Source organism: Rhamphochromis longiceps, linkage group LG23, assembly GCF_057381845.1.
Source record: "Rhamphochromis longiceps isolate RC_006_pf linkage group LG23, R_longiceps_female_GT1.1, whole genome shotgun sequence".
In the NCBI taxonomy this organism is placed as follows: domain Eukaryota; kingdom Metazoa; phylum Chordata; class Actinopteri; order Cichliformes; family Cichlidae; genus Rhamphochromis; species Rhamphochromis longiceps.
Genome location: NC_140578.1, coordinates 38823382 through 38851039, shown reverse-complemented (window position 1 = coordinate 38851039; position 27658 = coordinate 38823382). Strand labels below are relative to the sequence as shown.

The 27658-nt window shown below is 39.8% G+C and overlaps 1 protein-coding gene across 1 annotated transcript in view; it reads left to right on the top strand.

The window, feature by feature from the left end:
• Nucleotides 1-27658, top strand: part of LOC146642536 (E3 ubiquitin-protein ligase Midline-1-like) — a 60040-nt gene that overhangs the window by 11799 nt on the left and 20583 nt on the right. The window contains exons 2-3 of the mRNA XM_085397685.1: nt 6558-7351; nt 22839-22934. Of these exons, the coding sequence (XP_085253811.1) occupies nt 6626-7351; nt 22839-22934 (822 nt within the window). The 5' untranslated portion in view covers nt 6558-6625. The remainder of the gene's footprint in view (nt 1-6557; nt 7352-22838; nt 22935-27658) is intronic.

The window sequence follows — 27658 nt, the reverse complement described above, 5'->3', positions numbered from 1 at the left end:
GCATTTTAATGAAAGATGAAGAACAAAAATATAATGAGCCTTCTCCTTTTTTTATACATAGACTTCTATAAATTAGATAGATGTCATTTTGGATGAGGCACTATCCAGCATCCCATAAAAATATAGCTGCAAGTAATGTTAGGGACAACAGTTCCTGTTCAGAATGAAACATTTTCTTCACATGCTGAAGCTGCAGAGAAACAGAGGAGAAATGACTGCGGAGGAGTCTTCCACCGCTCATTCAGCTTTGTATTGCCCCCCACTGAACGCTATTGGTACTGACATTTCAGTGGTTCCAGCACAGCAGACGAGTCTTTCACACATAGTGGCAGCTCTGACAGTCATGGGGCACAAAGTGATGGTGGGAAAAATAAACAACTCTGATTCCATCAAGTTTTTCCTCCACTCTCAATGGCCTTTCTCCCCCCTCTCTCTCTTGCTTTCTCTTCTTTGCCTCCAGTTTTTTGAAAGTACTTCTTTACATCCCCTTTCCACTCGTTCTTCTTCTGTTTTGTGCTCTGTCACCTCAAAACATGGTTCAACAGTGTCACCTATGGTGTGTTGAGAGGCATTTCATCTTGTCTCACCTGCCAATTTGGATTTGTGTAACTATGCATGTCTATATGTAAGCGCAGATTTAGATTTGTGTGTGTTCTTTTGTCAGACTGAGGGTTTTTTTTCTCTTCATCCTTTCGTGCCTCCAGGTTTCCTCCCTCCCCTTTCAAACCTGTCAGAGCTTCGTCAATGTCTAACTTTTTTTTGGCTTTGTCAGGAAGTTATTTTTTCCTGCATCTACCTTCTCTACTTTGTTTGTTAGTTGGCTGACAGCTGTGTGCTGGAATGGAGTGCATAAAAAATAGTCCTTAGACTGGTCCAATTGATATTTAGTTCATTTATGCACTTTTATTACCTTCAAACAGACAACACTCATGCATTAGATTTCTTTTGTTTTAATGGTTATGCTTTGTATTAACCTCATTGTGATAAGTCTAGAGAGTCTGATTAACAAAAGGAAGCATGCTCCAGAAGGAGTGGAACTGTTTTACACTTCAAGAATACCTGAGAATTAAATAGAACTTTTTTTAATGTAATATTGGATGATTGTGGTCTTTTTCAGTGAGCTATTTAATCTAGTTCATCTTTTAATTAACAACAGTCTATCAATAGTCCTCTGCTATCAGTGTGGAACAAGTGGAACATAATGAACCAGTTAGAGGACATCCGATTGGCCGAGCTCACACATTTTTTAATATTAACTTCATCAACGTGGTTGGATTGTCACATTTTTTGACATCTTTTAAAAACAAATGCAAGCCTCAAACTAATTTAAAGGATAAATGTTTGCAAGTTTGCCAGCTAATCTTAGCCAGTTTGTGCCGGCCCTTTTTTCTGTCAGCTTGAGTGACGTTGAGATGTTTGTTACTGATAGAAAAAGGGGAAATTATTAAACATGTGCAGAAAGATTGTACAAACACATTAGCTTTAAATGCCCAGTCGCTTATTATTGAAAACTCATTACAGATATTAATAAATAGGGCAAATATAATTTGCTGCCCTATAGGAATACTTTAAAAAAATCACCTGATACACAATGCTATATGGTTTTATATTTTAGTATCTTATAAACTGATGATTACTAGATTGCATAAAAGTGCACTGAACAGTAAAAAAGCTGATGTTTCAGTAAATAGTTATCATTCACTTTAGCTAATGAGGCTCTACTAGAACCACTTGCATCATTCATTCCCCTCACAACTGCCATGGTTGGTCATTTTGACCCTGTCCTGCAACAATAGCAGAAATCCAAAGAAATCACCTTGAAGGAGGGAAGATGTGTCATCTAATTTTTCTAATTATAAGTAGGATTTAACAAAATATGTTTTTAGGATTAAGTTTTAAGGGTTTCATTAGTTTTATTGAAATAACATATGTAACATATTAGATATTAGAATCCATAGATAAACAAATAAACAAAGGGTATTATAAACATATCTAAATTATTTTATTATTATAGTAGAACATTATAAAAAAAGTTAAAAAAAAGATGTTTGGCTAATGCATCATATCTAATTAAGCTAAAATAAAGAGGATACCAGATTTAACAGGTTACAATGACCTCTTTTCAGTCTTACCAGCAAGTTAAGTTAGCTTAACTTAGCTTAGTCTTCCAACTGTTAGGCTAATGGTGTACAGCTATTCAAGGGCTTGTTTTTTTGGCTTTAAATGACAACATATGCATTTAGTTCAAGTTCTAGAGTTTGTCTAGAAAATTACTTATCAAGCTTTTCGGCATCTTTAGCCACAAGCTAGTTGCTAACTTAGTATGGCTACTATTGGTTGCATGCCAGGTAAAAGTAGGATTTAAGAAGATTTTTTTGTTGTCACAAAAAACTTTACACACCTGACAGGAGTTAAAATACAGAGATTGATGATAACTCTTCCCTACACAAGTCGCAGCCTCTTGTTGTAAAAAATCATAAAAAAAAGTTGAAAGATTTGGGTTTGTCCCAATCTTACATTGCTTGCATTTAGGTAGGAGTAAATTTGGAGCTCTTCTGCCATGATCTTACATTTGGAGAAGTCTGTGTGTTAAGTTTGTGTTTACATACATGACCGCAGATGCATACTGTCAAATACTTGGGCTAAATAAGATTACATCTCACCCTACTACATAAACTTTGCTCCCTCATGTTGAAACTGCTCATTTAGTGATTATTTAGCTTCAGAGCTGCTGTAAGCTAACATCCAACGATGCTGTTATGAAAAGGCAATTCGACCAAAAGAATAACAGTATACGCTAACCCTTTCAACCCTCCAAGTTTTATTTGACAGTCGGAAAGCTCGGGTCTCACTGACAGATTAGTTGCCATTATAAGCACCTCAGAGAGGCTCTTAGATGTTTCAGAGTAGGTGTTTTGTGCTAATGAGTATGTATCACTGTGTGTGCACATGCTGCGATGCCAGTGTAGATGAGTGTGTCTCTCTGAGTGTTTGTTTTTAACAGTCCAAGCAAACACATACCCATTCCGTTTCATTTAAAGCATGCGATTGCCAAATCACTCCCATCTCCCACATTCAATTACTTGCATTTTCCTCTGTATATCCTTCCATATTTGCTTGATTCCAGCATTTGGCGTTTCCCTTCTGATATAAATGTAAGAGATCAAGGGCTTGCTTGGTAATACGTCTATGTACACAGTTCCCCCCATCCCATCTCTTTCACCAGCTCATCAGGTCTCACAGTAAATATCTGATCTCAAATATCACAGGTACTAAAAGTGGTGGTTGGACTGTGCTGAGCTCATATGAGGACAGTTTATCTGCAGCACTTGTTTTTTTGTTTTTTTCCCCAGAGGATGAGAGGAAGCCATGCATAAAGATAGATTAGAGAATGAAGAGGAGATATTCAGAGTGCAGCAGTCCACTCACACGAGTTTTAATCTCAGTAAACAGTGACATCTGCTGAAAGGGCCGCACCATGGAGATAAGAGCGGATTTCTTTCCTGCATTTCATTTCATTCCTTGCATTTTTCTTTTGTGTGTGTGTGTGTGTGTCACTGTCGTTATTATGCTTAAAGTGTGTAGAAATTGGAGCATGGTTTATAACATCAATTTACGTACTCATTATAATCAAATGCATTCATACTCAAAATCATTTATTTTTCATCATCATCATCATCATCATCAACTTTATTTATAAAGCACTTTAAAACAACCACAGCTGACACAAAGTGCTGTACATTGGAACTGTAAAATAAAATTACATGAGATATAAATAAAAAACAAATAAAAGATTGTTTATTGTTAATTCTGAAAACAAATCTCATTGTTTTCAGAATTATCTGTGTGCTAATCTGACATTTTCTTTCTTTATTTTTTCTTTTTTTGTGCTGTGACACATTTCCTGAAACTGGCAAAGATCCTTTTAGCCCTAAGGGTTGGTTTCACTTTTATTTCACTTCTAAAATAGGGATTTTTTTTCATTGACATTTTCAGCTACAGTAAAATCCAATTTATCTTCTTAAAATTAACCAAAAGTGTATTAAAAGGCCTAGGGCTATGAGTTCAGAAATGAAGAAAGCATGCACTGTTGAATTTTTAACTTGGAGGCAAAGTCTCAGAGGTAACTTGTCTTTATTAGAACTGACTGGAAACAGAGCCACACTTATTTATTAGCTTACTTGAGCACTTTTAGTTATATTAATTAGCAGGCAGCTCCCCTTTAATGCTTTCCAACATAATCAGGAATTTATAAAACAGTAAATCTTGCTACATTTTGTTGTTTTGTGTTTCTAAATTTGAGTTGAGTTTGAGCCTCTTCTACATTTTCTTCCTGAGTCTCTTGGAGACATGTTGACAGCACGGAGGTTCACGTGGAAATCCAGAGTCAGCGGCTCTGCAGGAGAAATGAATTGGCATGTGTTCTAATTAGCAACTGACTCCAGATGTGGCAGATGGAGCCACAGCTGTAGTCAATGTTAAAACAAGACTCCCATTTCAACTCGAGTGGTAAAGGTGCATCAAAGTTGAATTTATATGATTTGAGCAAAAGTAAGCTTGAAATAGCTTGAAATGAATGTACGGACGCCTCAAAAGACATAAAAACCCATTAAAAATATCATCAAGCTTCATCAAATTTCATTTCATTTCTTTCCTTTCTTTAATGTAAACCAGGTGAGAAGAACAATCTATAGTCATTTCTTTGAAGCATTATTACTTCCGCCAAAGAGGTTATGTCGAGTTTGTGTGCGAGCCTCATTCAGTCTGTGAACACAGTAGTTTCAGATGAGTTCTGAAACTTTCAGTGTAGCTAGTTAAAACATTTGTCGGCTACCCTTATCTGATCTTGCAGTGCTTCTTGCTAGAACATGATGTTCTAGATGACTTGGAACACTAATTATTTTGTCTCACTCAGAGCATGCTGGGAAAATTATACCCCTTCTAGTGCATAGCTAAAAGAAAGATAGTAATGTTACAGAAGGTGCTAGCACAAAATGTACTCTGTGTGTTTATCATGCATCAGGCAATTAAATATTATTTGAGAAAACATGAGTGGGATCAGCCTTCTGTAGCCAAAATGAGTAGAGCACAAACATATATCCCATAATCCCACCCATTTAAGAGCAAGTTGGAAAAAAAAAGACGTCTTCAACCTGCTCTTAGACTTTTGTTAAGGCCTTTTCTGTCACTTGTCTTTTCGGGGCTTCCATGCTGTACTATCTGTACAGTGACTTAATGGTAAAGAACGAGGGATAAAGCGAACCTCACTGCCACTATTGCACACTAGTTACATAAAGTATCTGATTAGTGAGAAGTTGCATTACTGGCTTGTGGCTCAGTAGTTTTAAGTCCAGCCTGACAGATGCTTCTTGACGGCAGCAGCTGCTGCTGATGGTGTGTAATCTTGTTAATCCAAGCATAGGGAAACCTATAGCGTACTGCGGTCAACAACAATGAGAATCACAAAAGGGCACAAAGTGGGTCAACAGCACATCTGCAATGTGGCTGCTATAAAGACCATGAGATATTTGTTAGAGCAACTATATGTTTGACTTTCAGCCTACAGAATGGTCTTTACGTTTTCTGTTAGTACAATTGAAATGTATATATAAAGCACCAAATCAGTAATACACAACAGAAAACCCCAACAATCAGGCCATATAAATATGGCCTCATATAAATAAGCACTTGGTGTCAGTGGGAAGGAAAAATCCCATTTTAACAGGAAGAAACCTCCAAACTGACTAGCAACATTCTCCTCAGCTTGTTTTTTGATACTAATGCACCTTTTTCTAACTTAGACTGTCTTGAATCTTGCTAATAGGCTCCCAGCTATTTTCACTTTCAAGATTAAGCTTGAGATTTTTTTTAATTTTTGATAAAGGATATCATTAGGGCTGGGTCAGATGACCCAGAACCATGATGAGGAACCTCCCATCAAGCACTGAGCATCTCTCCTGTAGTTTTGCCTTGTCTTTTATTTGTCGCCTTGCTGTGTTCTTCTTTTCGGTCTTCTTTTTAACCTCATTGCTCTGTAGATGGCTGTCTGTTCCTCATCAAAGTGAGTTCTTCCTTCCCACCATCACCACATTTTTGCTCATAGAGAACTGTCTAATAAATGAGGTTTTCTCTCTAATGTTGAAGGGTATGTAGCTTACAAAATAAAGATCCTTGAGGCCACTGTCGCAGGCAGTATATAAACAATTTGGAATTTATAGACCCCTGTGCCTCCTTTCTACTTAATACTGTGGACAAAAGTAGAAGCTCCACAGCCAAATTATCGTCAGGTGTTGATTTTAAACTTCTAAATGCTTATTGGTGGAACATGCTGAACCATGCTAATTAATCTGTTTGCTTAATCTTATTTTCAGTCTTCAGTCAGACGTAGAAAACCCGGTACTTTAAGTCAACTCAGTGGTCTGCTCCATTGAGATATAAGCCCTCCAAAGAAAGCGCAGAGAAGTAAGCTGTTTCACACCATTTAATCACAAATCCCCCTGCTTTCTTTTCCTTTCTCCCTCTCTCTGCTCGCCTCCATCTATTTCTCTGGCCTCCAGACAGCTGAGTGGCTCTTCTGGATTTCGCTGACACTGCGCCTGGTCCCGCCTGGCCTTTTTTAATCAGGATGGACACTCTGGAGTCAGAGCTAACTTGTCCAATCTGCCTGGAGCTCTTTGAAGACCCACTGCTGCTCCCCTGTGCCCATAGCCTGTGCTTCGGCTGCGCCCACCGCATCCTCGTCTCCCACTGCACCACCAACGAATCAGTTCAGAGTATCGGCGCCTTCCAGTGCCCCACCTGTAGATATGTCATTTCCCTGAGTCCAGAGCGTGGACTAGAAGGACTTAAGAGAAACGTGACCTTGCAGAATATTATTGATAGAGTTCAACGGGCCTCATCTTCAGCCGGGCTCCCCCTGCCGCTGTCGTTGCCTGCCCCTCACAGTGGGCCCAACTCTCCCGGCGAGGAAGGTAGCAACCGGTTGGCCCTGGTCCCCCTCAGCGCTGCCATGTCCAGCCCGAGCACACCTCCGGAGCCGGTCCAGTGCCAGTTCTGCGAGCAGGACCCGCCACAGGACGCTGTTAAGACATGCGTAACGTGTGAGGTGTCGTACTGCGACGAATGCCTCAGAGCGACGCACCCCAACAAGAAGCCGTTCACTGGCCACCGGCTCATCGAGCCTATGCCGGACTGCCACCTCAGAGGGCTCCAGTGCCTGGAGCACGAGGAGGAAAAGGTGAACATGTACTGTGTCACTGACGACCAGCTCATCTGCTCACTCTGCAAGTTAGTTGGACGTCACAGGGACCACCAGGTGGCAGCACTGAGCGACCGCTATGAAAAACTCAAGGTAAGCACAGAAATGGATTTTTTTCTCACCCTTCTTATGTTTGCTTAATTGATTTTAATGAAGTTATTTCACATTTGAAATCTTCTAAAAATCCCCATTTTCTAATTAAAACCTGCAAGATCCGTCACATTCTAATGACAGATAAGCTTATACTTTCTTTGTTCTTTATCTTATACCCATATAATGAATATTAAACTTTAATTTTACTGTGCTCAAAAGTGTGAAATTTTCTATTATCCTTATCCAGGTATCTCACTCGATTATCATGTGAGATTATCATGTGCTGACTTATTATCTCTGCTGAATAATTAAGCAATTAGCATAATCACTGCGCCATGCCACTGTGCCAGGAGGGCGTTCAGAAGCAAGCACACAGAGCGAATATGGGGAGTGTCATTAGTGACGAGGCATGGTGTCTTTAATGAGGTTGCAGGTTAACGAGCACCAATTGCCTGCTGGGTGTAGGTGTGCTTAATTGAGCATGGCTATTACAATGTGCTGGTAATGGAGATGGAGGCAGTGTGTGTCTGTGCGTGTGTGTGTCTTACAGCAAAGATCATGCAGAAGTAAATGTTACCTTGGATGTCCACCAGATGGTTTCTTCTATTAATCTGCCTTTGACTAATATAAGCACTTTGCTGGAGAGTGTCTCCAGTGACTTAGGATTACATTTGCATAATGTTGGAGTATTTTAATGGCTTCTATAAAAGGGAAGGGAGACAAAAAAGGGAAAAAATAGGTCAAAGTAGAAATGGCCAAGGTATAGCGACTTCAGTCCAAAGCCAAGCTTTCATAGTACAAAGCAAAATCCAGAAACTAGGAGTATGCAGTTACCTCCATTTACAAAGCTGAATTAATGAATGCAAGACGCATCACTAGTCTCCACATCACACCCCTGATGATGTAAGTTCACTTTTACCTCACGTTTGTGGTCCTACTAGGCTGCTAGTAATCTGATTTTAGATCAGCACAGAGAAAGTTTTCTCTGGCAAACGGCCTTCTATGTCACACAATGAACACATCACTTCTTCTGTTCAGTTAGAGTAAGCAGGTCAACAGGTCAACAGTTTGCAACAACACTTTCTGTTTTCGAATGCGTCTTTGTCTTCAGTTAAAGTTGAAAATTAGACATTATTTAAGTTATGTAAAACAGTATATAGGCACATACAGATACACTATCACTATTTCAGCTTAGCTTTGTTGAATCATAACCAGTGTTGGAGTCTTTACTCAAAACAAGTAACAGATTACACATTACTCAGTACTTTTCATCTAAGTAAAATGAATGGAAATAAATTGTCTCATACTTACAAGTTAGGAATATCAACCATAGGCTACAGTTCTGCACACAACTCAAATGACTGTCTGAATGAGACACATATACAATCTTTCCTTTAGCATGTACGTATGTAATGTGCCAAGAACACAAAGCAAAGTTGAAAACAAACTCAAAGAGACTTTAAAGGGATCGCCATGGTAATTCTACTTTACAAATAGGGAATGGAGGCTACAACGTCACTGCCTCTGTTACCTGTTGAACTTCAGACTCTGGCTGTTGGGCTGGGGCCAGCATGCGATTAACTTTGTCTTCATTCTGTGCTCTTGACTAGCTTTGTGTTAGCATGTTTTTGTGTAGAGGGTTGCAAAAGAACTGAGATTGTGTTAGCGGTGCTTGTTTCTGTCCTGGACTAATCATGAGCTTGTCCCTTTGTGCTATCAAAGAAAAAAACTGTTTCTATCACCACATTTTCCTCCTCCTGCACATGAACTGAAATTAGCTGATTATAGCACAAATGGGTCTGTGAGATATCCCATTAATAATGTTTTTCCATGATCAACATTGACCAGTCACATTTTTGTGATGTCATAGCTTTGAAATATGGAGGAAAGTGTCTTAGGTTGTATAAAACTCTCTTCCAGAAAAAATTAGTCATGTTAAAAGAAAACAAAAACACTGCTGTATAGTTGTTTAGAAGTGGGAATTAGCTATAGAGCACAGGGCTGTAAACATGTTTTTCTGCTTTAAAGTTGGGCATTTTAAGATGCTAATCTACTGGGACTGACTCGCTTTTGGAGGCAGCCTCAAGCAGCAGCTGGAGGAACTGACTTTTTTGTGCTATTTCTGTGTTCCTCTTGGTATCGACCCCAATCATCATGATCCCTACTGGTGCATCCTAAGTATACCCATTTATGCATCTACTGTAGGTTGCAGCTGTGTCACCTCTAATGTCCAGCACAAGCGCATTCACTTAGGTCAAGCCTGATGATTTGAATAAAGACAACGTTTGAGCTTTTACGCTGATAAGTCCACACAAGCATACGTGCAACAGGGAGAATAGAGATTCCCCACCACCGCACCAAAGCAGCAGGCAGGGAAATACATGTAACTTTTCCAAAGTGTCATTTAACCAGGGGACATTTTTTGGCCACGTACCACACACACACACACACACACACACACACACACACACACACACACACACACACACACACACACACACAGATAGTGTTTATTCAGCCTTGCTAAGCACCCCTAAATATAATGTCAAGAGTGAGCGTGGTTCTCCTTTTACAAGGGCTTTGAAATATGTGTTGGTAGTTGGTAATATGTCCTTGGAGAAAGGGCATGCAGTGATATAATCAGAGAAATTGAACCTAACTAAAATCAGTGATTATGATTACATATGTGTGCACCCAATAAAAATGCCTACAAACATTCCCTCCTGCCTTTCTGTTTATCATTGTTTTGTTTTAGAACCAGCTTTGCCTCCAGTGATGGGCTTGATGTTCTTTGTCATTAGATTTAATGTGGGTGCCTCTACCGCCTCATGTTGCCTGTTTCAGCAAATTTAGGCAGAGAAGAAAAATTAGCAGGAAGGCTACAGGTTAGTGCATCATCTAATTATCATGATTTTCTTTCTCCCCGCTCTCCCGCCATTCAACCAGAGAGAAATAGCACAGGTCAGCACACCCTGCAGTTATTATACAAACTAATTATCGCCTATACCACAAAACAAAAACACAACCCCCCCCCAAAACAAAACAACTGGATGGCACTCGTGTCTCCTACTTGCGCAGAGGTTTTTAAATACTGCCTGTGTAAGCCAAGAAAGTGTGCAAGACAAATTGTTTAGACCAAGCAAACCATGTCATACTTTGAATCCGCGTGAGCAATACTACTGCAGCTCATGTGCATTCCCAAGTTTCAAGCGTTTCTTAACAGTTATGTGAGAGGATACACGTCTAAAACCAAATGAGGGATTTCTGTCACATGTTCCAACTTTGTTATTCAGTCATTTCCCCCCCAAACGTCTTGACATTTACTTCTGACAGGGCTCGTTGGTTAAATGAAGTTCTTGTTGAAATATATAGTCCTCCTGCTGTTTGACATCACTCAGAGTACCTTGTGAGGACACTGACAACAGATGGGAAAACAAAGCATATGTGACTGCTTCATTAACTTGTGAGCGCGCTCGCTCGATTTTTCTCGCACACTTACACAAAAGGAAACATACACACGAAGGCACTAACGTCTACACACACACGGACACACACAGTTTATACACACAGGCATTTCAACGGGCTCTCCATAATCTACTGAAATATTTAAAAGAAAGGAAAACTTCATAAGAATATTAAAATGCAAATTTAAAACAGAACACTTTAAAAGCCAAAGACGGGGAAAAAAGTAAAAGACAAAGAAAATAACATAATAAAATATGAACCAGTTGAATGAATGAGCAGGTAAGATTAAATCTGAATTTATTAAATAAGTACAAGGTCCATATTAAGTAAAAGCAGTAGAAAAAAGTCATTAGCTTGGCTTTAAACATAGCTCGAGTTGGGGCAGCTCTAGGCCCCAAATGCAGCTGAATCACAACTGTGCACTGGTTTAAAGTCAGTTTGTTGGATTTGGTTTGAACCAGTCCTTGCAGGTCTGAGAGATGTGTCTGCTTTTTGTTTTTTTATTCTGCAATCCAGGTCCTGAAGTTCAGTGCTGTATTACACAAGAAGCCAGAACAAATTGGTTTAATGTGTTCTCTCTTCTTGGTGTGTAGGCAGTATTCTAGTGGCAGCTTTTTAAATGAATTGGGAGGCCAGTAGGAAGGACATTTCTATCCAAGCAAAAACAAAACAAAACATTTTTGCTATCTATAAGTCATAATTTCAGGTAATTTGGTGGTATCTTACATTTTCAACATTGTAAATCACATTTCAGAGAAGATGACATGAAATTTTGAGTTACATATTGTATTTCAAGTTAACCATGTGCTTTGCAACATAACTTTGAAAGTTTATTTTAAAAATCACCAAAGTGCTTGCTCATAGGGGGTCATATGACTGTTGGGCTTTTCTCTGTATGTATTATTGTAGGGTCTGCCTTACAATATAAAGCGCCTTGAGGTGACTGTTTTTATGATTTGGAGCTGTAGAAATAAAATTGATTTGAATTGATTATTTTACCATGTTTTGTGTTAGCTGTCATATAGCTAACATTTGCTCTGTGTTAGCAAGCTACTATTATTAGCTAAACATAATGTTATAAGCCACCACTGAGCTGATGCCATGTACTTTTGGCTACATCTACTCACTCTTTTATATTTAATGGGGTGTGCCAGTATAATGCAGCTTCATGATATTAGCTTTTTTGTGTTTTGTTTTGTTTTGGTAGCAAGTTGAAATGAACTGTCTTTGCACTTTGTCTCAATGAAATGGTGAAGGGTATGCAATTAAAAAAATGAAAGAACTAATTTCAGTCATCTCTTTTGAGCTGTTGTGAAGAAATTGCATTTTTGCGTGCCTAGATGGTGAGAACATCAAATTTGCAATCACTTTACAAACTGATAAATTGACTGTTTGTTACTGAGGTGAAAATTCCAGGGTTTTTTCTTCAAAAAAGTAGAAAAGAACATTAACACAACAGCATTTCTGATCATTCATAAACACGACTTTAAGTCCAGGATAAAAAAAAAAAGCCCATTGAGCTGAATATTATACATTATCCTTCAAGTTAAAGACGGATTATTGCTAATCACATTAAAAGCCACACTTTATTTTTCAGACCACTGGCTTGTTTTGCTGTCTTCAGTAAGAGTGAGGCTTAAAATATATCTCTGCCTCAGGATAAGTTCTGATTCAAGGCACCACACATGTCACGTCACTTAACTTTAATTCATTTCTGTAAGCTATTACTTTTTCTCTAATCTGTGCATGGCAGCATTTTGTGAAACAATGCATTAAAACCAGACAGCATATAGTCATAAATAAATAAAAGCAATGCTGAGCTATGATTATGCAACACAAGTACATTTAGACACAGACTGTCCTCAGATTTTATGAGCATTGTACAGTATACAGTGAATGTGTTGTGCTTTAAAAAGGCAGGTTGCGTGGTAAACAGAAACAGGGTAGGAAGTAAATTGAGGTCTAACAGAATTACCAAGTAAAGTGCAATGCAATATTAATGGTGAAAAACGCATTTGATATTTAATTTATAAAGACAGAAAACTTTGGGGAGACTTCTTAGACGAGGAGGTCCAGCACGTAGCCTCACTTTGTCAGGTAGTTCCAATAGCTTAAAGCCAAAATGCTCAATCTGTTACAGGTCACCCAATTTTCTTTAGATATGATTTTTCACTTTTTTTTCTTTCATTATAAAGTCTGACAACTTGGAACTGTTTTGGTCATATTTTCTGGAACATTTCATTCATATCACTTTTTGCCCTGATCTGCTGGAGTTTGAGATATCCCCACTCCACAGGGGGTGCGGGGGAGAATATCAGATGATTGGAATAGTTTCCTTTTTTTCCAGTGGCAGTGGTGGTGGTGTGTGTCTGATAAGAGCCATGGAGGTTATTGTGGGAACACCCATCCTTTTTCGGAGATAAAATTACCCCCGTCACAGAGGAGGCAGCTGGGAATAGCTTTTAAAGTCCTTGGCTCTGGGTCTGAGGAGAAAGAACCTTGGGGATAAAAGATGGCAGCTGCTCTTTGTGTGTGTAATTTCAAATCACAGGTTGGTTCTGTTTTGTTGTAATCCACTTTGGTTAATCAGCTGCCCTTTAGTGTTAAAAAATACGTGGGGCTGTCAAGTACAAACACATTAAAACATGAGCAGACACAAAAGCTTCTGAACCATAACCTTGGTGATAAGCATGACATTTAGCTCCATGTCTTCCAGCCACCTCATTCATCTTTTATATCATTAAAAAAATACTTATTCCCTTACATGCTTTGACAGTCCATCCTATCGTCCTGACCTTTTTTCTTCCTTTTTTTAAATGCAACCTTGACTTTGGCAAACAATCTTTAAAGTGGATCATAAAACAGCAATAAAAAGCTAAATTAAAAATACATATGCTGACAGCCAAAAGCATACAGTGTGTCAGTACAATTTGACATCACACCCTCCACTGGTGCTGCCGCTGGGTGTGATCAAAAGCTCAACAAGCTTGAAACTTTCAAACAGAGAGAGTGAACACTGCTTCTTCCCTCTGACCACACAGCAGTGATGCCAGAGTGTAGAGGACACTCTGCATCACTTTACTGATGCAGCAAGATGAAAAGTAAACCCATTGGCAATGTTTTTTAGGGGGCAACTGGCTATTCTTTAATATGCCAGTCATATTTATCACCTACAATATTATGGTATAGAGTCACTTAAATCTTCAACAGCTGATCTTCTTGGACTTCTTGAGGAAGGATCATGTTTGCAAGTAAGCAAGAGTCAGTTAGTTGGTAAATCATCTTTCTCAGCTACCCCCCCCCCCCCCCCCCCCCCAAAAAAAAAAACCCCAAAAAACACAAAAAAAACACAAAAAAACATCAACAACATCCTGACAAAAAGTGTAAGGAGCATTACCAAAAAAGAATTTCAACAATGTCCTACTTTCTAAACATTCATTCAGTCACATACACACAGCACAGTCACAACATAGTTTGACAAACATAAAATAGTGTTTCTGTCCTAACAAGGTGATTCTGAAAAAACTATTACCTGCAAACATGGCATATCTGTGTGCAGTGTGTCCTTAAAAAAACAAGGAAATTGAACATGTAGAGGGTAAAGAAAGAATCTGTTCCAGATGAACAGTATTTTAATGTCATGTTCTTAAGAAATCAACTAAAAATCCAACAAAGACCTGACTTGGGACCTGAGAGATGCATCTGGCCCTTCAGTTTATGTTCTATTGTTCGTCAAAAATTGTCTAGGTGGAAAAGTGTCTACGAAGAAGGGAAACAAAGAGAAAAGGCTGTAGATATACCAAATTTTGTAAGGAAGTAGACTAAAAATGAAGTGATTAATCCAAATTTGTTTCTTGACTCAAGTCAGGTCAGGTACGACAGTGTCTACAGCCATCTGTAAAGCATGGTTGAGGCTCTGTCATGGTTTGGGGATACATTTCAGCCAGTGATGTTGCGGACTATGTGGATCCAAATTCATGGAAATATGAAACAGAAACGTACCATCAGATTTTGATCCATCATCCAGTACCATCTGGAAGAATCTGATTGGCAACGGCTTCATTTTCCAGCATGACAATGATCCCAAACACTCCACCAATGCAGTAAAAGTGTACCTGGATAGAAAAGCCACTCTTTCAGTCTTGATCTCCCCAGAGCCTGGACCTCGACATTTTGGATATTTGCTGCTCTGGTTCTGGTCATATCAAAGTCTGGTATGTTTGAGGTGAAAGCACGATGTTAGCATTTGTATTGTTGCCCTTGTAAAGTTGAAATAGTGACATTATTATTATACTTTGCTTATTTGTGGTTAGCATAAATAGACTGCTGTGTTTGTGCATTGGGCTCTTTGTCTTCGGAACTGGTTACTAGCATTTCCTGTTGTTTAGTGCTTTTGAGTCATTTTGCCCTCGAAAGATCTGCCTGCTGCTGTTAGATGGAGTATTGATGTAGCTACTTAGAAGATAAAAAGATAAATCCTAAACTAGAGTCTGCATTTCAAACCAAGGATGTTATAAGATGCTTGGTATCCCATGCGCTCATATACAGATATGAGATTCTCTCTTTAACTGTAATAAATAAAAGCCACTCTGTGAAAATTTACAGTGCATTGTGTAGCACTCGCAGACAACTTTTACTTCCTGTACTCAATGTTCTCCTCGCTCTGGGCTTTTTTGTTTCTCTCTCTCTCTCTCTCTCACACACACTTTTTCAATTTCTTCTACAACAATGCTCCTTTCATGCTGTGTTTTCTTTTTGCTCTGCTGTGCTTTGCTTCATAATCAGTGCCCTTTTCCTGTAGCAGTCATCTGTGCTTCTCTCAGATTGATAAAAAAAGACAAACAATTTGTTCCCAATTTATAACTTAGCTCACTAGTGGAAACCAACCAATACACAACGCCTACTTCATTGATGATATGAGATAAATACATTATAGATGTGTGTAGGGACAGGTAGACAGACTATAAAGCAGAGCAGTAAACAAGCATGGGCTCTTTTAAAGTTCCCGTTTCCTCTTCCTGCTTCCTCTTTAATGTCTGTCTTGCTGTTTAACTGTCTGCCTTTGTTCTTCCTCATCTTTTCCTCACAGTCTCTCTCCTCATCTGCATGACTGAGGTTTCTCTGATCTCTCTAACTCATGAACCAGGAAGAGAATGGAGATGAATCCTCAGAGCACAATCCTGCTCAATGTCACAGTAAATCTTAGAAAAGACGTAGGTCCTCTGAAGTTTTGACTTCATTTGCTTACCATTTCCTATCTGTGAGTGAGCGAGCATGTGTGATCCGCTCGCATACATTCTTAGCTTATCAGCACTGCTCCAGGTTGATTTGTTTCATTCACAGCATGCATCTACAGCCATTTTTGAACACATGAACAGTGCATACACTGATAACAAGTGTGATGCTTGTTATATAGAGACATGTAACCTTTTTTGAAGCCATCACAAAGATGTTAGGTGATGAAAGAGATGAAAAATTTGCTTCGGTTTCAAAGAGTGGATTCTTTTAGGGCGATTTAAGAAGAACCTAAGAGAAGTTCTGAGCATGCTGCAGCAGAACACCTTCTTACTAATTAAAAACAGATGACATTGAGTGAATAAGCTTTTCTTTGAAATATAAAAACCTCACAAAAACTGTTTTGAACTCTCATGGCTGTTAGGCTGAAGCACTTGAAACTTCTTGGCTACATTTAGGCACTAAAAGTTTTTTCGTTACTCTTAGGTACTGAAAAGTACTTAGTTCAGTTTATCCATTTAAAACTACTTGGTTAGATTTGGGCATAAGAAAGTTACAGTTAGGTTTAGATACTGAAAACGCCTTGATAGGTTTAGGTACTGAATGTTTCTTGGTTGGGTTTGGGTACTGAAATTTACTTAGTTGGGTTTAGGGACTGACAACTACTTGGTTAGATTCAGGTACTGAAAAGTACTTGTTTAGTTTTAGGCACTGGAAATTTCTTGCTTAGGTGTGGGTACTAAAGAAAAGACCATAGTTTGGCAAAAAAAAAATATTCTTTTTCACAACATTTGAAAAATAATGACTTAAACCCAGCTTACTAACACCGTGAGCCTGTGCATCCGGGCACAGGGGCCAAATATACCTTCATTCCAAAAGCCCCAATCCGGTGATTTTGCCAAAACAGCTTTAATTGAGGCCCTGGGAATGAGAACAGGCTTGAATTATGCGTCTTCTGATGGAACTGCTCTTCATTCACTTCGCCTACTTACTCAGTTTGAGCCAAGTCTCAAGTCTCTACACAAAAGCCTGAATCAAACCGCCTCTACAGAACAGGTTAAGACTGCTCCTCTATCGCTGACCTCTGGATGTTTACATTAATCCTAGGTGGGTTGTGGGAGTAAACTAACAAGCTTTCTGAAAGTGTGGAAACCAAGTGGACTGAGAAGTCCATACCTTGATATTTTTAGGCTGCATGGTGATGCACAATCCATTTCTTGATATTTTCTATGAAAGAAACATGGGAGATGTCACAAAGTACTGGAAATCAACTACAGTTTTACTGGGTAATCTGTTTTCACTCTGTTGGGCATGGCTCATTGGTGTTGCAGTGGAGTAGTATCAGTGTCTGATCCACAGTCAGTGTGTTCTCTGCAGCAGATGGCAATGAACAACCAGCTAAAAGAAATCATTATTGGTGTACAACAAGTATTTGTAGCATTTTGTAGCATTTTTACAATTTTACCTCCCATTAAACAGCCATATCAAACAAGGAAGTGAGAAAAAACACTTTGACATGACATTTTTTATATGCAACACATTTTTTGGTACTGCCTCACTCGGTTAGCTCAGTTTTTACCGGCAACTTGTGTTTCAGTGGGACGAAAAACAAAAATTACTCTTTTGTCTGATGGCTTTGAAAAGAACTGTATCTTTCTTAGTGCGTCCTTTCTGCAAATAAATTAACCCGGTCAGCTGTTTCAAATATTCAGGTTTTTTTTGCCTGTCCCATTTGGTTCTTTAGCCATCAGAATTGTTGTCTGAAGACCAACAAGGATACCCAATGGATTTATTTTGCCAAATGGATCATCGTGGCATTGCCGTATTGGTCCATTTGATCGACCTTTGTTTTTATTATTTATTATATTTTATTTTCAGATGTTACAGACGGGACAGACATGAGTGAGGGATAGGAAAGGGAGAGAGAAAGAGGAAGGAAAAGAAAAACGGAAGGGGAGAGGGACAGTGAGAAAGGGGGGGAGAAAAAAAAATCTCCTGGATCACCTGTTGAGAGAGAAAGAAGAGAAAACAAGCAAAAAAAAAAAAAACAAAGCAACATACTAAACACAACACCATCGCATTAATCTAGCTAAGTGTAAACAGCAGTAAATACTAAATATTCAATGTTGTTGTGCAGCACGCAGGACAGACAGCGCACAATGTGCTTTGAAGTACAGTGGGGCAAAAAAGTATTTAGTCAGCCACCGATTGTGCAAGTTCCCCCACCTAAAATGATGACAGAGGTCAGTAATTTGCACCAGAGGTACACTTCAACTGTGAGAGACAGAATGTGAAAAAAAAATCCATGAATCCACATGGTAGGATTTGTAAAGAATTTATTCGTAAATCAGGGTGGAAAATAAGTATTTGGTCAATAACAAAAATACAACTCAATACTTTGTAACATAACCTTTGTTGGCAATAACAGAGGTCAAACGTTTACTATAGGTCTTTACCAGGTTTGCACACACAGTAGCTGGTATTTTGGCCCATTCCTCCATGCAGATCGTCTCGAGAGCAGTGATGTTTTGGGGCTGTCGCCGAGCAACACGGACTTTCAACTCCCGCCACAGATTTTCTATGGGGTTGAGGTCTGGAGACTGGCTAGGCCACTCCAGGACTTTCAAATGCTTCTTACGGAGCCACTCCTTTGTTGCCCGGGCGGTGTGTTTTGGATCATTGTCATGTTGGAAGACCCAGCCTCGTTTCATCTTCAAAGTTCTCACTGATGGAAGGAGGTTTTGGCTCAAAATCTCACGATACATGGCCCCATTCATTCTGTCCTTAACACGGATCAGTCGTCCTGTCCCCTTGGCAGAAAAACAGCCCCATAGCATGATGTTTCCACCCCCATGCTTCACAGTAGGTATGGTGTTCTTGGGATGCAACTCAGTATTCTTCTTCCTCCAAACACGACGAGTTGAGTTTATACCAAAAAGTTCTACTTTGGTTTCATCTGACCACATGACATTCTCCCAATCCTCTGCTGTATCATCCATGTGCTCTCTGGCAAACTTCAGACGGGCCTGGACATGCACTGGCTTCAGCAGCGGAACACGTCTGGCACTGCGGGATTTGATTCCCTGCCGTTGTAGTGTGTTACTGATGGTGACCTTTGTTACTTTGGTCCCAGCTCTCTGCAGGTCATTCACCAGGTACCCCTGTGTGGTTCTGGGATCTTTGCTCACCGTTCTCATGATCATTTTGACCCCACGGGATGAGATCTTGTGTGGAGCCCCAGATCGAGGGAGATTATCAGTGGTCTTGTATGTCTTCCATTTTCTGATGATTGCTCCCACAGTTGATTTTTTCACACCAAGCTGCTTGCCTATTGTAGATTCACTCTTCCCAGTCTGGTGCAGGTCTACAATACTTTTCCTGGTGTCCTTCGAAAGCTCTTTGGTCTTGGCCATGGCGGAGTTTGGAGTCTGACTGTTTGAGGCTGTGGACAGGTGTCTTTTATACAGATGATGAGTTCAAACAGGTGCCATTCATACAGGTAACGAGTGAGGGACAGAAAAGCTTCTTACAGAAGACGTTACAGGTCTGTGAGAGCCAGAGATTTTCCTTGTTTGAGGTGACCAAATACTTATTTTCCACCCTAATTTACGAATAAATTCTTTACAAATCCTACCATGTGGATTCATGGATATTTTTTTTTCACATTCTGTCTCTCACAGTTGAAGTGTACCTCTGGTGCAAATTACTGACCTCTGTCATCATTTTAAGTGGGGGAACTTGCACAATCGGTGGCTGACTAAATACTTTTTTGCCCTACTGTAGCAGCCAAGAAAGGTGTAATTTAAGTCTACGAGCAGTGAACACGCATGTGCATACCTGTGTGGATCAGCGCGCTTGTTTTCAAATGGTTTCCACATGTAATGGTCTGCAAGAGGATGTAGCGAGCCATAGCCCCGTCCCCCAGGGCATGAAGCAGGCATGGAGGAGATCCAGGCCCCAGACATCCAGAGGCCTCAGAGTGCGAGAGCCCAAGGAGGACCACCGGAGGGGCATCCGTGCCACCCTCATGGGAAGGGCTGAGGATCCCCAGACGAGACGTCACCCAGTAGCCACTGAGTAGAAGCTAGAGGGGGCTGCACCGGCGTGCCCACCGGCTCTGCCAGCAGCCAGCTGTGCCAGAGTGAACCGAGCCGCAGGCCCAGAGGCCGGAGACCCGAGGGCCCCCCGCACCCCGGAGGAGGCCTGACCGAGCAACAGGCGCCAAGCCCCGCCAAGTAGCCACCGGGAGTGAGCTGGTACATACCTGAGCGCCCAGCCCCGGACACCAAGAACCACCAATGCGCCGACCCTTGAGGGCATCAGTCACCGGCAGGGAGTGTGGTGAGGGGAGATAGGCCTTGGAGGGCCTGGGAGTTCCCAGAGAGGTGGAGTCTAAGACCCGACCTGACATATAGACACAGACAAACAGGCACATGACACAAACATGCATTCCCACCCTCATGCAAACATATACAAACACTCAGCACTCACCCAACGTAAGGACAAATATTCAGTTTTACTATTAAGTTTTACCTCCAAACTTCAAAATACTGGCACATTTTTAAATAAAGAAATGCTATAATGCAACATAAATCTGTGATAAAATAAAAACAAGTAAAATATCATGATAATAATAAAACTATAGTCACACACTCTGAATTAATAACTAAGTTTTAAATTTTTGTGTCAGTCTTTGTCTTTGTGTCAGGACAAAAACCACTTAGTAAAGGAGGACGGAGAAGGAAAAAGGTAGTCTAAGATCACTGTAGCATTCAAGCAATAAAATTTTTTTAGTACATGTAAGTGTTCCACATTTTTATAAACTGTATATTTCACATCTGCAGTGTCAAATGTGAAAGTATCCATCATTTTTTATTTAATCATTTTGCATCCATGTTAAGATAATCTAAATCCTGCGGCTCGCTATGTATATTAAAACTCAACAAATCAAAAAGGCTTAGCCAAGGTGATTCAGAGCAGATTAATTTCACACAGAGACTTTTCTGTTTTTTTGGAGGGATGCAGGGTAAAAATCTTGCTTGGACCGGCAGCAGAAAAAGAGGACAGGCAGACAAAGAGAAAGAGAGATGGTAGGATAAACCGGCAGGATGACTGACAGGTGACCTGACAGGGCTAGCAATCCCCAGAGATAAACGCCACTTGGCAAAATGGATGCTGTCGATGTGGAGTCCAAATAAAACAGCAAACAAACACTCAAAGGTTATGTTAACATGAACAGGAACGTAGCCATAAACAGAGGCACGGAAAACTTAACATAATTTTCGTTGCTCCTTTTCCCTTTTGTGCGTGTTTGTGTACTTCATGAACTTTACCTTTCCTACATTACACTGGGGTGTGGAAACACATTTCAACTGCATCTGAGGGAGCTGCTGACTTATTGTTGTTTCTCTTGTCCTCATCTCCATCCTTTCAGAGCTCATTTTTTTAGAGGGATAATGATGACAGCGCCATATTTTTGTTCAAAGAGTCCTTTATGCCTTGTTTGGTTTTTGTGTGTCATCGCCGTATTAAGGCCATCCATTTAAGCCGAGTACAGTAGTGTACACATGCTTGCACACGCAAATCTCTATCACTATTTACCGTGGTTGTTTATACAATATTCCCTCTTGGTAGTGCCTTTTTAATCCTTATTGTAGCATCAGAACTGCCTTTGTTTACACTGCAGCTATAAAAAAAATGGGGGGGGGGGTTAAAGGTCGAGCAAATACAAATGTTGTTTCACAGCAGCTTCACTTGTGAAGGCGAGTAAGTAGCAGCTGTAAAGAAAGCAAAAGATTCACTTCTTGTGCGTTAGGACAAGTGTGCTGCCTGTCACGGCCTTGCTGCTCCAGCGAACTTGCACACCTTTTTTGTTTTTGGAGACATGGAAATCTCAGAGTCTGGGGTGAAATTCATCTGGAAAACAGTTTTGAATGGGCAAGAGGAGATGTGGCATCAGAGCAGCTTAAGCACGCTTGGTTTGGCAATAATATGACAGTCTTAGAAGTAGAGACAGCTTGTGCCCAGGCAGATGAAAAGCAACAGAGAGAGGAGGAAAAAAAGGGGGGGAAGGGGAATGGATGGGGGGGGGGAGCAGGGAGGAGCATTAAGGGACAGCACTGACGTGCTGTCACCTGTTTGCCGGTTCGTTAGCCGGGAGCGCTGCTGCATGCTCTCATAGGGAAAGCTTTTGATGCCTAATTTGCCGCTTGGCCGGGTTTGCGCATGGCTCGGTGCTCAGTGGAGTGGCTGTCCCAGTCACATCCTCTCGTAGAGTAGGCTTCTCTGTCAGAGGCTCGGACTCGGACGGGGCAGTATGAGGAGGCAGTACAGAGACGAGGGGTATCACCCGCGCTCAGAGGTACATGGTCACCAAACGCACCTGTTTAAAAAGACAGTTGATAACGCCGGAGCTCCTGGGGACGCTTGCGCAGAAGGAGAGATGATAGAAAATCGTTGCTTCTCTTTGCTGTTATTTTGTGGACTTGAACTGAGGAATCAAACTGTTTTTTTTTTAAATTTCTTGTGTTTTCCAGACGCAGCTCTTTTCCACTTGCTTTAGAACTTTTTCTGTTATTGCCGTTGTTCTGATATTCTTACATCCCCTCTGGCTTCCATGAGAAAACTAAAAGGGAAAGCGGTTCTTTTTGCATTTTTATCTTCCTTGTATTGACAGCTCTTTCTCCACTTTGATTTCTTTACATTCACGTCAGAAACTGGTTTTTTTTTTTTTTTTACTTGTCTCTCAGTTTCTCCGTTGTCTCTTTTGTGTTATTGTTTTCTGCAGCAAGCTCTGGATACCAACCTGAGTAATCTGATCAAGAGGAACAACGAGCTGGAGTCTCTTATGGGAAAACTGATTCAAACTTGTCAGCATGTAGAGGTGAGTCCCACGTTGCCCTTTATGGTTAGCTGTATGTTGGAATTTATTAAATGAATGGATAATATAATATTTTACTACTTAAGACTTAACTGTAGCATCTCCTGTGTAACCTGTACAGTATAGTTACTCAACATTGTTTATTAACCCTTAGCTTAGCATGTAGCAAGAGTTGACAACAAAACATACAGTAAATGACTGAATATGACTATCATGTTGTAAACCTAATATAATATTTATTTTTTTGTTTTAGTTTTTTTATATTTGTCATTTTTCCTTGATTACTCACTCAAACTGTTGTGCTGTTTTATTTGTGTTTTGTATTTTGTAATGCCACTGCAAAAACCTTTTTTTCTTTATGTATTCGTGAGACTGTTAATGGATATCATTTTAAAAAGTGAAGATGTAAACATAGCAGACTTTGGCAAAATTTTTTTATTTACATTGATTTGTTTTTTAAACCTGCTTTTATTCATTCACATTTACTGGTCTAATATATGTTTTTATCTGCCCAGAAACAAGGGAAAAACATGACAAGTGACAGTGTAGATTTATTTACATTAAAAACAAATACGAGTAAAGCAAAGTTTACTCAAGAAAATCAGATTTTTCATTATTCGTCAGGTTATTTTGGAGGCGTCATCGTAGACTCAGGGAGTGTGGCCAGCATATTAGTTTTTTTTTTTTTTTACAACATTCAAAGTTTCAGTGATTAATACATTATGAATATTACGCTCCTAAAGTATATATTTTTAATGAAACTGCTTCTAAAATGTATCTAGCATCTACATTAACTGCAGAGCTCTGTTTAATTTCACATAAATATTCTTAATAATAACAGAGAACGTTCGAAAATCTGATCTTACATAGGATGCAGACAAAAATAAACGTACACAAACAAACATAGCGTCTTTAGCATCTTTTAAGGGTTACATATAAATATATAAAAATACAAATATATGTAACATCTGCAACATCTTTCAGCCTCCATGCACTAAAAAAAACTGTTTTCGAAATTGAAATGTTGAAATTTCCCAAAAGCTTTGAGTGCAGAAACAGGCAAGTGCAAATCATCAGGTTTCAGTCTAACACGTTTATTTTTGGGATAACAACCAATTGTGCGAATGTCTGCATGCATTTAACTCGAGTGAAGGCAATTCTGTGCTAAGCCTGCCTGTTCATGTTCCACTAGCCCACTAAGAAGCTTTAAATAAAGTGATGCCACAGGCAGTGGTTGAAAGGCAGTGACATCTTAGTTTAGAAATAACGGAGAACAGCCTGCATGCGTGGCAAGGTCTTTGCATGCTGCAAGGAAAGAGGATTATGATTTATTAACATTTAAGCGCTGTATACATTTTTTTTTCGAGCATGTTTTCATGTTTCCCATCACACAGATATGCTTCCTCTGAGCTTTAAGCTCAGGGGGAAACTGTGACGAGGCAAGAATTTCAAACAGGAGAAAGAAAAACTTTGATCCTTTTCTGATGAATAAATGATGAACATGAAAAGGGCAAACAAACCCACTTGACCTATTTCTCCCCAGTGCATTATGACACATGCAGTGGAGTTTCGCAACATAATCTATATAACCTCTGAGGTGTACACTGAGAGCACGTCAGGTCAAGCTGCACAGGGTCGAACTGGACTAGAAAAAGTTCCAAGCAAAAAACCAATAACGATCATGGGCTAAAAAGTACATCAAATACAAATACAACTTACGTGAACTCAGGAAACTGAGCTGTCTGATATGCTTGGCATGAATATGTCAGGGCTTAAAAATAAATAAATAAATAGATAAAAAAGAGATGGTTACTCAGCTTTGGTTGGCGTGCTGTTGATGGAGCTTTCTGAATTTTTCACATCACATTAAGCCTCTCCCAAAGCCTCACTAAAGATGGCTGCTGAGAATCTCTCAGACACTTAATGTTGGCGAAAGATCAAGCAAATGGCAACCTTCCTTAACGAGTCATGTTTGAAAAAATAAAATAAAAAAATAAAAACAAAGAAGAAAAAATGACTGCACACCCGGTTCCTCTGAGTCACCATCTGCTGTGGTTCAGCTGTGGCCACAGTTTCATTTAACGCTCCCACACCAAATTACGCACGCATTCTTTTTCGGCTGACATCGTGACACATTTTTTTCTTTTTCAAAGAATCTAGTGCCAAACAACATTTGGACCCTTCTATGCTGGTTTTTTTTCTTTTGCAAAAATGGGGCCCAGTTATAATTTCGTGAAGGTACAATGAGTTTCAATGCAATAAATACTCAAAGAGGGATCGTTTTAGGCAGTTAATTGGTTTGTTTATTTAAATGAAAGGAAGGAAATTATCCCATTAAAAAAAGAAAAAGAACACAAGAAAATGAAAAAGGATTAGCGCTTTTGCAGTTTTGTTTTAAAGCCAGAGAGAGAAGGAAAGCGTTACCTCTGATGCGTGTCAGGGAATATAGGCCCTTCAAGACCAACTTCACCCCCCCCCCCCAGAAAGTTTGTTTGATGCACATTTTACAAAGTTTGGATATCCTCCAGGCTTGAATCATTTGTGTGCATGCATGTGTGTTTCTGTGGTTAAATGAATCACTTAATGTCCCTCTCAGGCTATAATCTGTCATACTGATCATATGCTCCAGAGGGTTCTGCCCACAGTCATTAGATGCTTCACATCTTTACACAGCACATCATGTACTTTGGTCACAAATTGTGTGTGGGTGTCTGTGTGGCTGTGTACATGACAGTGTGTCTGCGCCACTCCCTTGTTACTGCTGTTTATATTATGACATCCATTTACTAACAGGTTAACTATGTTCAAGGGTACAGAAAGTATTCTTTTCCTTACTTGAAAATAAGCTTTCTTTGTCGAACTATGAAAGTGGATTTGAAGCAGGAAACTAGCTGATAAGATATTATAATTATGCACTGCTTCCTGAGGGATTGGTAACCACTGCTAGAAATGCACTAGAATTGGTAGAGTTGGTTATGGTGCCAGACACCACAGGAAGTCATTAACAGTCGATGTTAAAAAGTAAGACAGTCGACAGCTGTGTTAACCAGTGTGGTTGTGTGGTACACCAACACAGGCCACATACAATCAATCGTTTTTTTAAGATGAGAGCAATCCCTTAAGCTTGCAACGTAAAAGCTAAAAGGTAAAAGCATCAAGTGCTGATGCAAGCACTGCTAACGTTAGCTTACACATAACTCAATAACTAATTTATTGTAAGAAAGTGACACAAAAACAAAGTGGTAGTTGAAGAATGTGAGGAACAATTGACAATACAGATGCTGTGAAACCTCGTCCTTTAGACCATGCTCAACTTTGATTATTTTTTGATGTGGGATTTATGGTTACACGTTGGTGGCTATCTTGGGTAGTGCAGATAGAGCGATTGTGAGTAATCATCTTATACACTAAGGCCAAAAGTCCATGTGGACTACCAGTGCAGAACCATGCTTGTCAGTTATGGGTTACCTTACCTTTAGACTAGCCTTTCAGTCTGATTATTCTGAATGAGCCATAGATAGTTCATAAATACATGTATTTGCACTTATAGAAGTGTAATTACTGGTTTAGTCAATGGTACTGTCTACATAGTGCAGGGGTGGGGGAACTCCAGGCTTCAAGGGCCGGTGTCCTGCAGGTTTTAGATCTCACCCTGGGTCAACACACCTCAATCAAACGATTAGTTCATTACCAGGCCTCTGGAGAGTTCAAGACATGTTGAGGAGGTAATTTAGCAATTTAACTCAGCTGTGTTGGATCAAGGACACATCTAAAACCTGCAGGACACCGGCCCTTGAGGCCTGGATTTCCCCCACCCCTGACATAGAGCATATAGGTGACAGCAAAGGTGACACCCACCTGCTATTGGTTAATACATTGGAACATTAGATGTGCTATCCTCACATGGGCATGTTCAGACAGCACATAGACTAAGTTGAACAGAGAGGGCACAGAGGGCATACTGGCTAGCATCCAGGATGTGTCAGACCTTTGCATTCTCAAATGTCTGTTGTGTAAATCCCGAAAAAGTTCAGGGCTAAAGTGCATCTGTGAAAAGAGCTTAAGATTACTTTTGTGTCTGTGCCATCTTATTGAGAGATAAGCATAGAGGGGTATATCACCTTAAATCCACAGTGACACCTTCAGATGTCACCTTCTACAGTCACGTAATGTCCGAGAAAGCAAGTTAGAGCTTTCTGGTAAACTAAAGAGACAAAGTAATGCCAGAAAATTCTGAGGCTTTTGTTCCAACTTCATTTTAGGCTGTTTCAATCAGTTTTTGGAAGCCATTCCTAAAACATCAAAACATTAATCAGTGCCAGAAGTTAAATAAATGCGGCTAGAGATGAAAAGAGCTGCCTTCCAAGGAACAGATTAGCCTCAGCATGTGCTCTTTTGGTTTATATTAAGAAAGGCTTCAACCCAAAATACCTTATATCTGCATAAGTATACTAAGTGGTGTACAAAATGCCACTCAGAGATAACATATACAGTAAACTGTTAAAAATGTCAGGCTTCACCAGAGCTGTCACAGTGATGTTGATGAAACCAATTAACAGTGTTGAAAAGACAGTTGCAGAGGCATTGCTATAGAGCAGAGCTTAGGCATTCAGCTCGGCATGTCTAACATAAGCACTGAGATGTAATCCAGGTGGAAAATTGTTTCTGTTGGCAAAATGATCCCAGAAAATCACATAAATGCTGTTTAGGAAGGGACGCTGAGGATA